Source organism: Dreissena polymorpha, chromosome 11 (assembly GCF_020536995.1).
Source record: "Dreissena polymorpha isolate Duluth1 chromosome 11, UMN_Dpol_1.0, whole genome shotgun sequence".
NCBI lineage: Eukaryota > Metazoa > Mollusca > Bivalvia > Myida > Dreissenidae > Dreissena > Dreissena polymorpha.
Window position 1 is genome coordinate 20976728 of NC_068365.1, and position 17003 is coordinate 20993730.

Genomic DNA, 17003 nt, shown 5'->3' on the forward strand with positions numbered 1-17003 from the left:
AAGACACCAAGTTGTTTACAGGAAAGTCAATCACAATTGGGTCAATAAATAAATAAAAAATAATCGGACTAAACTAGTGATGTTCACGTGGTGTTTAAAATTAAATGACTTAATATGATATATTACAGTTCAAGGGATTGATGCGCATGTAATGTAAATGTGTATTCGTATCATGTGTTACTGCCATAGAACTTGTTAGAGGAGATGTACCTTTTGTAGCCTGTGAAGTCATTTGAGCATGACTGAAGGTAACAATGGATGATAAATTACGTAGCAAAGCCATTCGTTTGATTTTGTACCTACTTCAAATGTATGCCATGAATAATAGACATTTACGGTATGACTCGATTAAAATAGTGCATGGTATTTCACCTGAAGTACGGAAATGAAACAATTGTGATATGGCTTAACTGTATCATAGTGTTTTTTTTGCTTAGAAGAAGTATTTTCACGTTCATTGTGTCACTGTACAGAATAAAGTAATTTAAAAGTTAATAGCCATCTTCCCGAAATATGTGAGCACTGCATTGTATTTGGATCAACGCCAAATAGTTCATCTTATGTATTCAATTGAAAACATCTTATGTAGTATAAAATATGACAGTCATAAATTGAATGACGGCTTCATTGTGTACGTTTTATTCAATCGAAAACAATTAATAGGTATAGCTGGTCTTTATTATGAAGACGCAAGCGTTAATGACAAACTAAATCGGTCTACCTAACATTACTAATGTATCACCTCCTGATTACGGCCAATGTTTACCGGATAAAGGAATCCCAAAAAACTCACACTGACAACAGTAATAATGACTTACAATGATGAACACATAGAGTCCTCGCATTTGGGATATGAGGTCCTGCTATAACTGCTGTCTTCAGGTTAATAACTTTACATTTAATTAAAGAAACACAATTGTGATACTCCGTATATAGTGCCAAATCGCAATCACAGCTTGCTGCAAACACACAATTGCTTTCGTAAATGGAGTCGAAGAGTCGAAAAACACCGCAATTAAAGTAAGACAAGTATAGTTATAAAGACTGTTCATATATGATTGTTTGTTACACTAAACATGTTATGGAAAACTGTATGCACTACACAAATGAATACGAAATTGTAGCAAGAAACACCGTTTCATTACAACATCACGCCTATTACATTGTATTGTCCGGTTTTCGGTAGAATATGATATTAATAAGATAAGAGTGTATACAATACAATATTAACCTTCTCTTGATGCCTGTTCCAGTGAAAGTGCATGACCAAACAATATACATGTTTGACATTTAATTTTGAGGGGCGTGCTAGATCGGGCATGATACAATGTGTCTTTTTAACAGAAAAAAATTTAGAGTTCAGACGAGGGCTGTTGTTTTAGTTCACGTAATCACTTGTAAATCGTATTGAAATTTGCAAATCTCACATCAAAATATTTTTGGTTGGTTTAAGACATAATTATGTCTTTAAACAAATTATTCGATACAGAAAAAAGTATACCCGTTGGATATATGACCATATACGACGTTTGTTAGGTTGATTCAGTTCATTTACTACTAAGCGAGAGATGCAAGTGTCTGTGGCTTATTTACCTATTTATTTCCGGTATCTTGATCGCGAAATTAGTTTGGTCAGTCTGGGGTAGGGAATTCGAATAGCGCTGCAATATAAAGCATATACGATGTCCACGTATTGTGTTTTCTGCAACCTCGAAAATACGAAAACCTAACTGTGATGTCCAGTTTGATGGCAAAACTGACGCATATAAGCTTTGAAGCAATTCAACTGAATTTGTATGGATGAAGTGTGAAACCTTCATAGCTTAACGGTCAGAACCTTTGTTGTTCATAATGAAATTGTAATCGTACCATCAAAAAAGACCGTCGTGTCACGTCTAAGGCAATTGTCTTACAATAAAGTCAAGGTCAGCCGTAAATGCTTAAGGTCAGTTCGGCGATTAACAGGTTGTCCAGACTATTGACTTCGTCATTGACCTTAAACGTTTAGAATTAGCCACTTATATTGACCATGTTTTAACCCATTAACCGTATTCACCATTCAATTGTACTATAACTGAACAGATGTTAACACCATGCGGAGACCATAGGTGGAAAAATCGCCAAAGAAAAGTCAATTAATTTGATGTTTCACACATAACATGATGTAAATCACCTATTTAAATTTGTCAAAGCCTTCAAAATCACTAGAATTGTTGCTTCGCCCCCCCCCCCATCCTGGACCCCCAAAACTATAAACTATGCACTTTTTTGCCATTATAAGAAGGTACTTTGATGTAGGTATATAAGGCGTGACATGCTCGAGAAGTGGTTGTCAAAGCCTTCAAAATCACTCAAATCGTGGAGCTTCTGGGGATTTTGCCCCCCCCCCCCACCCCTAGACCCCCCTTAAATATAAACTATGCACATTTTCTTTGATGAAAGTAGGTATATAAGGCGTGACATGCTCGAGAAGTGTTTGTCAAAGCCTTCAAAATCTCTAAAATCGTGGAGCGTACGGGGGGCTTCGCCCCCCCCCCCCCTGGACCCCCTAGCATGGCTTTGCCCTGCACCCACCAGGGGCCCTGGCGGCCCCTGGACCACCAGCAAATCTTTCAATATCCCGCCTCCCCCCCCCCCTAACCAGAAATCCTGGAACCGCCCCTGGAGACGGTGTATCACGTATAATTACAATGACGATAAATCAAGCGCTTTAGTAAAGGCTGATTGTCAAAGAAGATCACTCAAAATTGTGTAATAAACACAGACTCATCAGTTTCCATGCAATTTCACATTAAAATAACACAAAGATTACATCTTACGCAATAATATGATACCATAATCATATTGCGCATTTATATTCATTGTTCATGTTCGCTGCGCTGAACCTATACTAAAACATAAACTGTTAAACCAGATCAATTTTGTTCCACAAATGTAAACATAATGGTAAAATACACGGATTATTGCATTTCACTGGTCAAAGTTTCACCATAACATCTTAACTTGAAGTATTGCAATGGTACATTATTATGCTCGGTCATACAATTATAAGAGTTTTCTTTAATCCAATCAAAGCAAAGCGCATACTTAAAAACGCCCGAAATCAATAAGTGGCCGTAAGACTTCTTTTTTTAAACGCGACACCGTGCTTAGAATGCCATAGCTGTTATGTTTCGGGCGATTACCTAGTCGATGTTTTAGAATTCAGTCGGTTCACCGATAGGTCTCGACTTGTCCATTCAATTAACGCGGGCTGTTTTACAGAAAAGCTAGTATGCAAAACCCTTTTCGGCGTTACATTAACCTGCTCAGTGGGTAGCGCGCTGAACGACACATTAACTGTTCACTTTCGGCCCGTCAACATCACTTGCTTACAAATAAAGATGTGATTTGGATACTTTTCAACCGTAATATGACTAACATGTTATTACAAACAACCAAAACAAATCATACATAAAAATGCAATGGCGCACTATCAAACGAACATATACTTGTATAACAATCGTTTTTAAAGTTGATGTGTGTCTAATCTAGACATTTAACGTATGCGAGTTAAATATTTGCACATTATTATATATTTGGTAATGTTCTGATTGAATAAGCCTAGTAATGTATATCAAATGCATCAGTTAGTCAATGTTTTAGACTGTTCGCATTGTAATATAGTATTAATTTAAAATGTGGCAAACAATTGTTACATTAAACTTAACATTTTTGAAATCACAATAAAACGCGTATGTTGGTGCATGTTTATAGTATCTTATTACATGTAAAACTCATTTTACATGTGTACTGCAATTTATTAGCAAATTTAAACCAACTATATAATCGCACATTGAAAAAACGATTGGTAAGTAATATTTTATACAACGCGACTTAATTTGCCTTTTTGCATAAAAAAGCATTTTCATGAAGAGGTCAATAACATTAGAATAAATGTGACATGACTTCAACTACATTTCCGAAATCGTGACCATAAACCGAGTTGGCGAACATTGTAATAATCTCAACGCATATGCCAAAGCTAGTGAATTAATCTACAATCCATTATTTTAGTGCACCTGACTAACCAATTTAAGGAGTGGTTAGAGAATCACAGGCCGCAACTTGAAAATCAAAGGTTTGGGGAAGCTGTCGTGTCAGGCAATGCAAATTATGTCCGTAAAGTACTAACTCAAAAGGTACGTTCTAATTACCTCAAGTTTTCGTATTGTATGTTCTACGACACACAATACAACACATGTTATACAGACAAAAATGACTTTACTTTGTAAATTGGCCCCCCTTGATGGATTGCAATTTGAGAAATAAATACAGTTCAACAGGATATTCAATCGTTAGTCCGTGAAGTAGTAACTCAAAAGGTACACTCAAAAGGTATGTTATATTAACCTCAAGTTGTCGTATTGTGTGTACTACGACACACAATATAAGACATACTATACAGAAAACATGACTTTACTTGGTTAATTGGCCCCCCATTGATTGCAATTTGAGAAATAAATACTGTTCAACTGGATATTCAATCGCTTGCTTTAAATTGATAGGAATTTGTCTGAACCGTATCAATCCGGCTTACCTCAAGATTTTGTGTTCCATGTGCCAGCTCGATACTTTAATCGAAAGTAGAATGTCGTATTTGACATATATAATTTAACCACACGCACACATAGCCAACACATATGTTTACCTTTATTAATAACGGGATAATAGTACCGTCGATGTACAATTTGTGCCATGTTCTTGTAATACAATTGTGTTCTTAATGATAAGAATTGATGCTGGTTTATCGAACACAAAAATCAGTTTTTGCGTTGGCTTGGTCACTTGTTAGGTATATAGGTGTACATTCTGGAAATAATGCGACAGACACAAAATTAACATTCATTAAAATAAAATGATGTACATGTGTCGTATCTTGACCCAGCACCAGCAAAAAGGAGTTTTCGGCATTGACGACGATGGTGACGTCTACGTTACTGATATCGGCTATAAAAGGTAAATTCAATTGCATATACGTGTCGATGTTTAAAATCTGTCAGTATTGCTGGTTGACGACCGAATGGGTCCTTTAGAGGAGTTACTTATAAGAAATAAGCAATATTATGGTACTCACATATTTTAAAAAACATCATTTTGATATACTCTTTTAAATTTTCAAATATATAATAACATACCATGTTTTTTTTTCAAATATATGAGTTGTATTGTCATCAAAACCATGTCTCTTATATTTATACAAACACATCACAAAATGATCGATAGTGTGCTAATTTTTGTGTATAACATATAAAGAAAATAAAAGAAATGATAAAGATTGTGAAGCCGTACTACATATAAAGAAAATAAAAGAAATGATGAAGATTGTGAAGCCGTACTATAGATATCATGATAATACGAACACACACCATTTCGGTAAAAAATATGTATGTAATATTAAAAGGCCATTACTTTATAAAGATGTTAAAAACTCTATTCAATCGAAGTCTGTTTTGCTTTTAATTTGATAAACAGAGTAACCAGCAATATAATTGTCGTTTAAAACTCAATACCGATTTTGTTCATCCTTGTTAGATCGGACATTAAACGAAAACATTTAACCAAGCTTTTAGTCTATATGTTTTAAACAAGCATACTCCTTTTTTGAAGAACAGCTATATTTTTGCAACTATTTAATTGTTTAGTATATTTTAAAATTATTTTTACGTGTGTTATGATGTTCGTTAACTTGCATGTTAGGCTAAAACTGACAAAAGAGGAAAAGAATGACGACGCCGTTTCACATAGTTCAATCAAAAAGAAGATTGTTGAAAATGACTTGGTGCGCATCTCTAACGACCAGTCGTTGATTGTGGTAATGCAGGGAGATAGTAATAATGTTGACACGAAGAAGGTAAATATTTTGAATTTGCTACGCCTAAAACAAACTCTAACAATATTTACAGTAAAACAGGCAGACATAAACGCATTAATATTTTTCCAAGATACCATATTCAAATTCGTAGCTGTGGTATAAATTTAAAATTCTGATGACTTCTGATTACAGTATAAAATAATTTAATGAAATCGTATTATTTGGCAACAAACTAAAAATTCACAAACCTCTCTTACTTATGATATACGTTTTTATTTGTAGCATTCTCACTTTATTCGACCTACATGCAATTTCAGCCACACCTATATATTATAAAAATACAAAAAAACGCTGAATAATATATATACACTGGGAATACCAAAGTTTAATATTTACTCTGATACATATCTGAGCCCACACACAACAAATGAAAACACAAGTAGAGTTAAGAACGTGTATAAGTTTATATAATTCAGCACGTTTTCATTATTGTAATATATGTGTCCGACAATATGTCATACCATTGAAACAATTAAGAAAAAGAGTTGCGACATTGCTTAACAAGCGTCGTGATTCATTATTTTTGCCACAGCTGCAATTCAGAGGGGGTAATCACGTGATAGTCAAGATAGCGACGTCCATGCCAAGACAGTTATTTTTTCTCCGTTGTATACCCTTTATTTCTTTTGTTTAATTTTTAAATGACGCTCACTTTCTGCAATATCAGTAAACGTGATTTATTTCGTATTAACATTCGCTTTATATCTCTACTTTACTCCCCGCAAATTTTCTTAGCAGAGCTTTAATTAGGTCATCCCGCTAATAAATTTCCCAGCGAGTACAGTCGAGATAAAGAGCGAATATTAACACGAAATAAACGCTAGTAATGTTCTTGCTAATAGTGCTGGAAACTAAGCGGCATTGAAACGATAAATACAAGTAATAAATGGTATAAAACGGCGAAAAATACCTGCCTCGGCATGAACGTCGTCATCTTGACTATCACGTGATTACACCTTCTGCAATTGCCTTAGTTGCAATGAACGACACAACTGGCTTTATTTAACAGAATCATCAAACCTTTCGTACGGAAACATGAAATTAAATAGTGTAAATTCGGACATATGTGCTTTTGAAATGTCAAATTAGATTGTGTTTTTTGTACAATTGTAGGGTGCACACATGCTGTAGGTACATTATCTCTGATTTTTTTTTAATTTACCGATTTAAATATATTTTGAGCAGACATTTCGTATTTCGCCATTCAGGATATTGTAAAAAAATGCGAACGTTGCTATGTAACATAAACTTTAGCCGCACAAGCATGAATGAAACGTAATTTAAGCATATGATCTTTATGGATTGTAAGGAGTCAAGTTCCAAACAGTTAGATACATTTATAAGGACAGGCAAACCCATACGCAACAAAAACACACATATACGGTCGGTGCTAATATATTTTTGTTTAGAACGGGTTTCACCAAATGTATTCACATTTGGTAAACATTTATTTTTGAAATATGAATATCTTTAACAGGTATCGATGCCTTAAACAGGTATCGATGCTAAAATTTAATATTGATGACGCGAACGCTGAAGCGAACTTTTGCATTCACAAACCATAATTCAAACTGTTGCAGTATTAAATATAACATCAACAAATCATAGATACAACGGTTGTAGATTTTATAAACAATGTCGCCAAAGTAAAATTGTAATGATACTATATAATTAATCTGGCCCTCATAAATATTATATTTAGTTGAAAACCGTTAAGAATTTGATGACCTAAAATTAAAAAAATAATGTTCGTGCAGTACTAACACTGATTTATAAAGAGATATGAAATATGTACACCTAATGCGTGCGATTTAAAGTGAAACATCTCTCACAACTCACAACTTCTAAACTAAAGAAAACATATCAGATTTTAAATTCTTACATGCAATACACGCCCTCACATACAGCTGGTTATAACAAAATATACGCATGATTAAAACATGGATAACTGCCTTGGAACGATCGATGCAAAGTAAAGAGGGTTTAAAGTGTTTGAATGATACTACAAAGTTACTTATTTCATATATGAAAACCGATCGATTTAAGTGTGTTAAATGCTTGTTGTGTTAAATTGTTTGCCAGATCCAACTTAAAAGTTGGTTGTTCTGTTTGATTAAGAAATATTTTGCATTGAGTGCATCATTCAATAAGACTAACACTTTAATTTTAACAAAACAAGCTGTTCTTGCACAATTGACCTGAGGTTTTAGAGACGCCAGCGCCAGACAAATTCGGATTAAGGGTGAAATTAATGATGGATATTTTAATTTTAGCGTGTAGATTTTTAGTTACAAGCAGTGTATTGGTTCATTTATTTTATGTTCAGATTTGTAACGGTTAATTCCTGTTCATCAAAAGTTATTATTCTACATTTCATAAGTTGTGCATTTATAGGGTCGTATTTGAACTTATGTGCGCATCATTTCAATGTTGAAATATATCATCTCGTCGACAGTGTATCAACTTCAAGTCATACAAGAAGTGCCCGAATAGTTGATGCAATGCTTTAAGGAGAACAATTTGTTATTATATATTTTGTATTCAGGTAAAGTTCAATGTGACGATCCCTGACATTGAACAGCTGTAGTTAACATAATTACGGGATGTATTCATGTGATGATGTAAATGGACACATATGATACAAAATATAAACAATATAATGCCAATTATTATATTCGTTGTAAATGTATTGTAAATAAATAGTTAATGCATTTCAGAGAGAATACATTATTCTATGTATATTTTAAACTTGGTTAAAATATTGATAACTAATTTTAAATTCTTTGGTTTTGCTTTCATGCGATGTTGATAAAAACAATAACAAAGCACACATCATATTATATGAAAAAAAATTCATTTGTTTTTATTGTTTACAAATAATACATATGCAATAATAAAGGAATTAGCAGAGCGTCCGCATGTGTATTTGTTTTGTTCTTTTCCTTTGCAGATACTCGGTAAATTTGGGAAAGTGGTAAAAGTGAAAAATGACAATGCAATCGAAATCGAAGCGTGTGGTCTAACTTTGCACTGCAGTAATAACGCAGTTGTTAAAGTTTCTGTTGGTAAGTATCTTAGCAACAATCGTCAATCTTTCATTATAATTCAGTATAGTCATGCACTTAATCAAGCGTCCACAAGCAAGATGACTGAAGTATATTATTATATTAATCTATATATCATAAAGGTCACTGAATCAAGCGACCACAAGCAAGATAACTGAAGTATATTATTATATTAATCTATATATCATAAAGGTCACTTAATCAAGTGACCACAAGCAAGATAACTTAAGTATATTATTATAATAATCTATATATCATAAAGGTCACTTAATCAAGCGACCACAAGCAAGATAACTGAGGTATATTATTATATTAATCTATATATCATAAAGGTCAAATGTAACATGATAGATTATTAGAATCCCTATTTAAATTGATCGGTCAGCTCTTTTTCCTAAGTGTGTCTTGCTTACTTTCTCAATTTTTGTAGGTTCCAATTATAAACAGTAAGGATGCAAATTATATTTTTATCACGTCGAAGAAACTCAAAACAATCATTGTGTCACTAATATTTATGTATGTTGTTTTACATAAACAAGATATGAATGTGTTCTTATAATTGCCATAATAAGACGACGTACATCAATTATCATGCGCGCTTTAACGGGCATATTGATGATAATTAAAACACTAGTAAACTTTGTTGAATTAAATGGTTTCTGGATAGGTATGCCCTTTTTTAATAAACGCTCAATAAACGCAATACACTATTTTCATAATCTTAAAAGGTTGTCCCGGATACTTTTGGTGGGATTGGGACAATCAGCAGTGGTAATAAAATTGTTGATATGTAAATTTTAAATCGTTTTACAAATGAGTGATAGATTATCCCCAAAACGCGTATTTGGGAAAAACTGACGATTGCATTTTTGTTTAATCTTGTAGCTCAATCTTGTCTTCCTAGCTCAAATTTAATTTTCAATTTAATTAAGTACGAATGTTAGTAAAACTTGCCTTTAAGACTAATATGTTCATACTTATTTTGGGAAAATAATATGTAAACACATCATAGATGAACTTTTTTTCAAAAACTAAAGTAGCGGTCTTAAGACGATTTGTGATGAATACATTCATATTTAGCTAGCATTTGCGTTTGATTTCCATGTTTACTATTTAAAAAAGTGTTACTGTAACGTACTATACATGTACGCAATCGCCGATTGATCGTTCATTAATTTTAAGTAATGTTTTGGGTGTTTGCTTACATAAAACCATTAAAGGATATATGCATATGTGTCAATAAACGACAAAAGTATGTGTTTACCGTAAAAAACCATTACAATATTTAAAAAAATCATCATTTTTTAAGTCGTATACTTCTCCTTTTGCAATATTTAATAGAATTATAGCTTCAATGATGGAATCACATAATTGTTATTTTACCTTTACTACCATGTATTCATTATAACATAAGTTACGTAGGTTATTATATCCTTTAAGGGTTTGTTCAGGTATATCTTTTTCGGCATATGATATAGTTTCAGTGTATTAAAACAACATAGCAAACGTTCTCAACAACTTAAATATTTGGTCACTATAATACGAATAAATTATGCATGATATGAAATCATATATTAATGGCACGGTGTTTTTAACATTTGTCTAAATTGTATGGGAAAATATTTGTCCTTTATTAGTGAGCTACAAAGGCGCTAGAATAGTCGCGCTTTTCAAGGTCCAATAAAAATAAATTTACCACAGTAGTAATCTTTGAAGTTAGTTTCATTTTTATATCAGCAGACGATAGTTTTATCAAAGTGCCAAACCTTATCAAAGGCTAAAAGTAACAGAACAATTTAATATGCTAGGCACGATCTTAAAGAAATGCTTATATAGTATCTTAATATGAATTTCATATTTTTGTTGAACTCTCTAAATCTGTACCAACCAAATACATAAATTGTGGATCCGAGTGGAAATACATTATATTTAAATGTTTAACTAAACACTATTCTGTTTAAAAACGTTGTTTTAGAGGGCTTGACTAAACAATTACACGATTGGTTTGAAACTCACTGGCCTAAACCTGACGAATTTGGAAAAGCTGTGATGTCAGAAAATTACAAAAAAGTGGGTGAACTACTGCGCAATGCTATAAAGGTACGTAATGTTATCTGAACAGAACACAATTTAAACTTTTACACATGTCATGGTTTGAATTAGTGAACTAAATGTAGTGTCATTATTGTGCTCAGTTTGGTATAAAGTGCCCTTCTTAAAGAGGATGACAATCTGACCACTGGAACGAATGTGCTTCTTTAATTCATTTTAGCATGAATTATTCTATTTTTGTTTGAACATTATTTATGTTTAAAATGATACTTTCTTCATCGCCCCCAGGTCTTTCAACCATCTCATCATTCATTCCCTTCAAAGTCTTCTTAAGTGTGCGCATTCTAACTACTTTACTGTTGTAATGAAACATGTTCATTATGCTACAACCGTTGTGTACTTATTCTTAAAACTAGCTTTCACAACAATAAACAGATATGTAAACGGTTCAACTTTGCAATATGAATCACATGTTCATGTCAACTGAATGTAAATTGCGTGAGAGTAATTAAGATTTATCACGTGTTAAAGAGACATCAAACTGTATCGCATGGATATGTTTGGTGTTAATTCTAGTATCATTATGGCGACAGTTAAATAGTGTGTACGATTACCATACATGTATGCTTTCGTGTAGCAAATTGTTCATCTCAACACACACCATTTACAATTTAATTAAATTCAAGAGTGTGCACACGTGGTAATGGTTGCATTTTATTTCCAAGGAATTCAACTTGCAAGATGGCACTAATTCGGTTCCCAGAGGTATGAAACGATCCAAAGAAACAACAGGTTCTGAACGCCAGTTAGACCCCAACCATGGTCTATTCATCATTGTAGACGAGGAAGTTGTTCAAAGTTTTGGAAGCGATATTGGGTTTCGAGCCCAACTACATAAACAACTAATATCAGAAATGTCTACATTAAGACAGAAAAGTATGATTATGCGTTGCTGTCTTACATATTTCCAAATGTCTTATATGTATTTTCTCCAAAGCGCTATTTTCTTTTCGAACTAATATGTTCAGGTACTTTGTTCTATAATTAAGTGAATATGTTTCCTGTCTTTAGAAGAAGACAACGTTTGTATACCATGTACACAATTTAAAATTGTAACATGAACACAAAAAGCAAGGTAGAGGCGCCATTGGATCAGGATGCGTCTAATATTGACACTAAAAAAGCTAGTGGTAGTATGAAAAGTGACTAAATACTAGTCTTACTAAATAGCATAGTTTAAATTAGTTTCAAGCATATGCTAAAACACTGAAAATGAATTTAGTTCTTTATCGATAAACCCGTCTTTTGCATAAATTGTATATGTTTTGCTCCGCGTTTCTTTCTTTAAAGGCACATGCCCAATTGCCAATACAATACTATGTTAACAATGTGACATTAATCAAAAACGCATAATTAAACATGGGGTAAACGCATTGAACCGGTTTATGGAGAGCGATTACGTTTAAACCGGTTGTAAAATCGCAAAGAACCTCACAAAAAGCCCAGAACTTATCACAATACACAGATATGTAAATAAACCTAAACCGAATAGCATCGATATTCAAATAAAAGAGCACTAAAAAGATATGTATTATTTTACGTAAATACTATGGTATAACAGACTGGTTAATATATTTCCCTCAGCGAAACAAAATCACAACGTGCTGAGGCGCGATTAAATTAAATAAGTTCAAGTATAAATTAAATCCCTTTTTATTCTCAACATAACAGTATGTACAATTACCCATTTAAGCGGTTGTTTCAATTTGGACAAATAATTAAGTTATTAAATTACGTTGAGTGTAGTAAGTGCCTTGAACTTTACTCCCTTCATCCGTTTCAGCACATAACATCATACAGTAGAAGCGTAGGTCCTTTTAAATGTAACTGGAAGAGAGGTTGTATTGATATAGTAACGTATTCATTTTTAACAACTGTAGAAAAGATATGCACCACCATTGCAAGTGATTCATAAGTATCTATATATATATAATCTTCAATCCGACTCTTGACGAATGAATGATGAATTCCCGAATACACATTTGATTACGTTATTTCGAATCTTTGACACATACAATTATGAAAATTAGCCTCTTACTGAAGTCGTCGTTGTAGATTATTGTGATACAGTACTGTTTTCTAGTTCTTACATGTATGCGGTTCGTCTTAGTCACATATTCCCAGTTATGGCTTCGGTCGGGTCTAAATACGATTAGCTTTATTTCTGTTCTGGTCTAAATTACACATCCTGAATATGAATGGTAATCGTCAAAACTTTACAAAGTCTGAACAAGAATATTATAAATATATATTAACACAAACACAGTTTAGTTAATAATAATTTTCGTCGTTGTGGATTTTTTTGGGGGGCGCATAACAAACAACACTATTAGAGACAGGCTACTTAATGTAGCAAATATTTCAACATACATTTTTAAGATAAATGCTGCGAAACAAATGAGCTTTACAAGATTCGTGCGTATTAGTATTCTCCGTTACATAGAAAACACTTTTATTGTTTTGTTTATAGTTCAATTTAAGACACTTTGATTTATGTGGTTTCCAGGATTTCCTAAATAAAAAATGTTAAATTGATATGTTATTTCAATGTGTAGTAAATTAAATTTATACGAATGATTTGTTGAAAGTATATACTACTTAACAACGTAACGGTTTCTCCTGACAGAATCTATGACTGTTTGCAAAATACCAGCCATCAACCTTGCTGCTCACTGTACTGGCGTGACACTGAAGTCAGTTAAACGAGTATCAAAACATTACACAACCACGCTTATAGTGAAAGCCGAGAGGTAAACTCTTAGAAAATTCACCCCGTTGTATCCCTTATTTAAATGTAAGCGTGTTCAAGCCATTACCGTATATTGTTGTTGCATATTACTGTAACTAATCTAATGTACATTTAGGGAGGTTGAGGCCGTGGATATTGCCGATGTATTCAAAGAAGAAACAGAAAGAAAAAAAAGGTGGTCGTACATACGCCCAGACAATATTGCCGAGGGCACTGCAACAGCACAAGTGTGTCATGATTTAACAGGTATTGAATATCAGATGTAAATCGAAGACGATCAACATTATTTATTAGTCTATTATGCTTGGCAACATTTATCCTATTTGTCTAATACCATGTTGAATCGTATCAATGAGAAAAGTTTCTTTTTCAAACTCAATGTCTGTAAATTGAGCAATAACTCTACAATAGTGTATTATTAAATATGTAGTACATATCACTCGCTGTTAATAGACACATTACCGATCCAAATACAAGCCAATTTCATTTTCCTCGGCACAATAACAAGGTTGAGAATGTGTGTGATTGTTTACTAATGGCTAAATAATGGAAGGCTGTTACAGTGCATTGGAATGTGCATATTGGTCGTACCAAGCGACAATACATAGTGTGCATAAGGCGTTCGTACAAAGTATTTTGAAAGATAAAATTTGTATGTATATAGTAGGAATATTCATAACAAGGGCACGCAAATCGCATGACAATACATTCATTAAATATATATTATACAAAAATGAAAACTGATAATATCTTACCGCATACCTAGTTCATCCTATATAGGTACGTCTATGTTTCTAATGTTTTCTATACATTGATTATTTGATATTAAAACACTGTTTGTTGTATAAATAAAATATACATTTATCAATTTAATGGAAATTTGTCGGTAAACAGATTATAACTGAGTAAACTTTAATTGCTATAAAATACCTCAACTTTGTCATGATTTGTTTATAACCAACTACATGTATACATTGAGTACATTCGAACTTTTACCGAATATTGTATCATATTGATTGTGTACGGTAATTCAATCTTAAAGGAAAAAATATATTAAAAATAGTTTTGTTTGTCTCGTTTTTAGCGAGAGAGGCATGGACTTGGTTAACGCCGACTGTAAGTAATTGTAAATTATACATATGTTTAACATATCTTGTATGTAAACAAATCCAATTAAGCTCTACTTCGACTGTTAGTATGTATGTGTATGCTTGCCAAGAATGCATAGTCCATACTTGATTCAATATTCATTGGCACAACATTATCCGTTGGTATTCAATAGAGCTTCAATTAGCTTAAGTCAATAGAAAAAGTATCAAAATAATCAACTGTATTCGACAATAATAATAAAAACAGTATTAATGTGAACCCTTTGAAGTTTTAGAAAACAATGCTCTGCACCGGCTTGTCGGTAGGCCGATTTATTTGTCGGTCGAATTGTCAGTCAGTTTTAAGGCCAAGTCGTGAACAAAAGACCACTCTGGCCCTCAAACATTCACATGGCTTAAATATAGATACTTTAGAAGAAAACATATAAAACTTGATTTTTAATTGCAGTTGGTCAAAGTAAATTTCACATGGGGTCGATATCTTGAAATATATTACCCAAGCTATAAAGAGAATGATTTGAACAAATATCATGCAAATAGTGTGATCACAACTTGCAAAGAAAGAACGATGATTACCATCGATTTTGATATAAACAGGGCAAAAGGTCTAAGAGGATTGAAAGATGCAAGGCATGTTCCATAATATCTCAAAACACCATTGACATACGATCGCAGTATTTTAATGCCAGTCACTTGGCATGACTTAACACCAGTTATTGATATAAATATATAAACATCTCAGGACATCTTCATAAAAATGTATCAGGTAGAAAATCTTACTTTTAATTATTGATATAGTATTTATCCTGTTAAACAACACAAGTGTTTCAAACAAAATTCGGTTTTGACATTATGAGCGTGCGTAAGATTATTAGCAATCAAAATATGAAATGTCGCCTAATTTTGTTTACACGTGCTTATATGGTAATTATTAAGATTGAAACTTGATGTCCTACAATGCAAACAACGGCCATTATTGCAATACGTTCAAAATTCGTTGCCATCTGTTGATAAACGAAGTCTTTTTCAAAAGATGTATGCCCCTCTTTTATGTTTCCATGAGATATGACTTACTTAGTTTAAAAGAGTATTCATTGTCAGGTTTTAAGCAAAACAAACTGTTATAATAACTAAAATAAGATAAAACAAAGTAAACAAAAAAGAAAATATATTGTGGTGTGGATTTAAAAATCAATATTTCTAGTGATAATGTATTCAATTTTAGTCTAAATAGATGTTAACGACTTATGAAACCATATCTGAGAATAAATATATTCTACACTATTTGCTGAATATGTCATTTTATTCCATTTCAGTGACTTGACAATCGTTGAAAAAACATCGCCATAATGCAAAATAACATATGCATAATCAAATATATAATGTTAGAAAGCGTTATGGTTTTTGTGCGCATACAGCTCATAAGAGCCTTTGTGTATTCGTCCCCTCTCCGTAAACTTTGAATTTAAATTACCTTTTCTCCCTAACCGTTTGACGGTTTTTAATTAAACCTTTACAGGCTAAAGCCGTGTATTTTTCGCTTTAAAAGTTGTCCAAACATTTTTTTTTCCGCTGCTTAAGTAAGCCACAATAGCTGAACATTCATTTTAAAAGATTAAACTCTAAATAATATTCTCATAAATTTGTCAGGTGTTAAATTTTTCGTTTGTGACATCAAATAGTGTTCGTCTGAAATTAATAAATGCTTCTCGTGTCAAAACGTTTCTCGCCTTAGTGGTCATATTGTTATTATAAACTTATATTAATAGTGGGTATCGAACTCAGGAAATGTGAGCCGTACGAAGAAATAACATATGATCAAATAAGTTTGATTTCAGAATGCAACGTTGTTTTCCTTTTTTTATATAGTTGGTTGTGCTCAATATTAATATGTTTGAAAAAAGTATTTTTTTTTTCAAGAAGACAGGCAGAAAGACAGACATACCTTTAGTTTATTTAGACTTAGACAAAAGTGCAGCGTCTTGTTAAATACACAAAAACAAAAATTATTTTCTTTTACGTAAGTAGGTATGACAGTTGACAATACATATAAC

General features: G+C 32.7%; 1 protein-coding gene across 1 annotated transcript in view; it reads left to right on the forward strand.

The window, feature by feature from the left end:
• Positions 1–17003, forward strand: part of LOC127849670 (uncharacterized) — a 150956-nt gene that overhangs the window by 109546 nt on the left and 24407 nt on the right. The window contains exons 33-41 of the mRNA XM_052382417.1: positions 4057–4181; positions 4928–4998; positions 5740–5893; positions 8865–8979; positions 10955–11079; positions 11757–11967; positions 13718–13841; positions 13956–14086; positions 14925–14956. Of these exons, the coding sequence (XP_052238377.1) occupies positions 4057–4181; positions 4928–4998; positions 5740–5893; positions 8865–8979; positions 10955–11079; positions 11757–11967; positions 13718–13841; positions 13956–14086; positions 14925–14956 (1088 nt within the window). The remainder of the gene's footprint in view (positions 1–4056; positions 4182–4927; positions 4999–5739; positions 5894–8864; positions 8980–10954; positions 11080–11756; positions 11968–13717; positions 13842–13955; positions 14087–14924; positions 14957–17003) is intronic.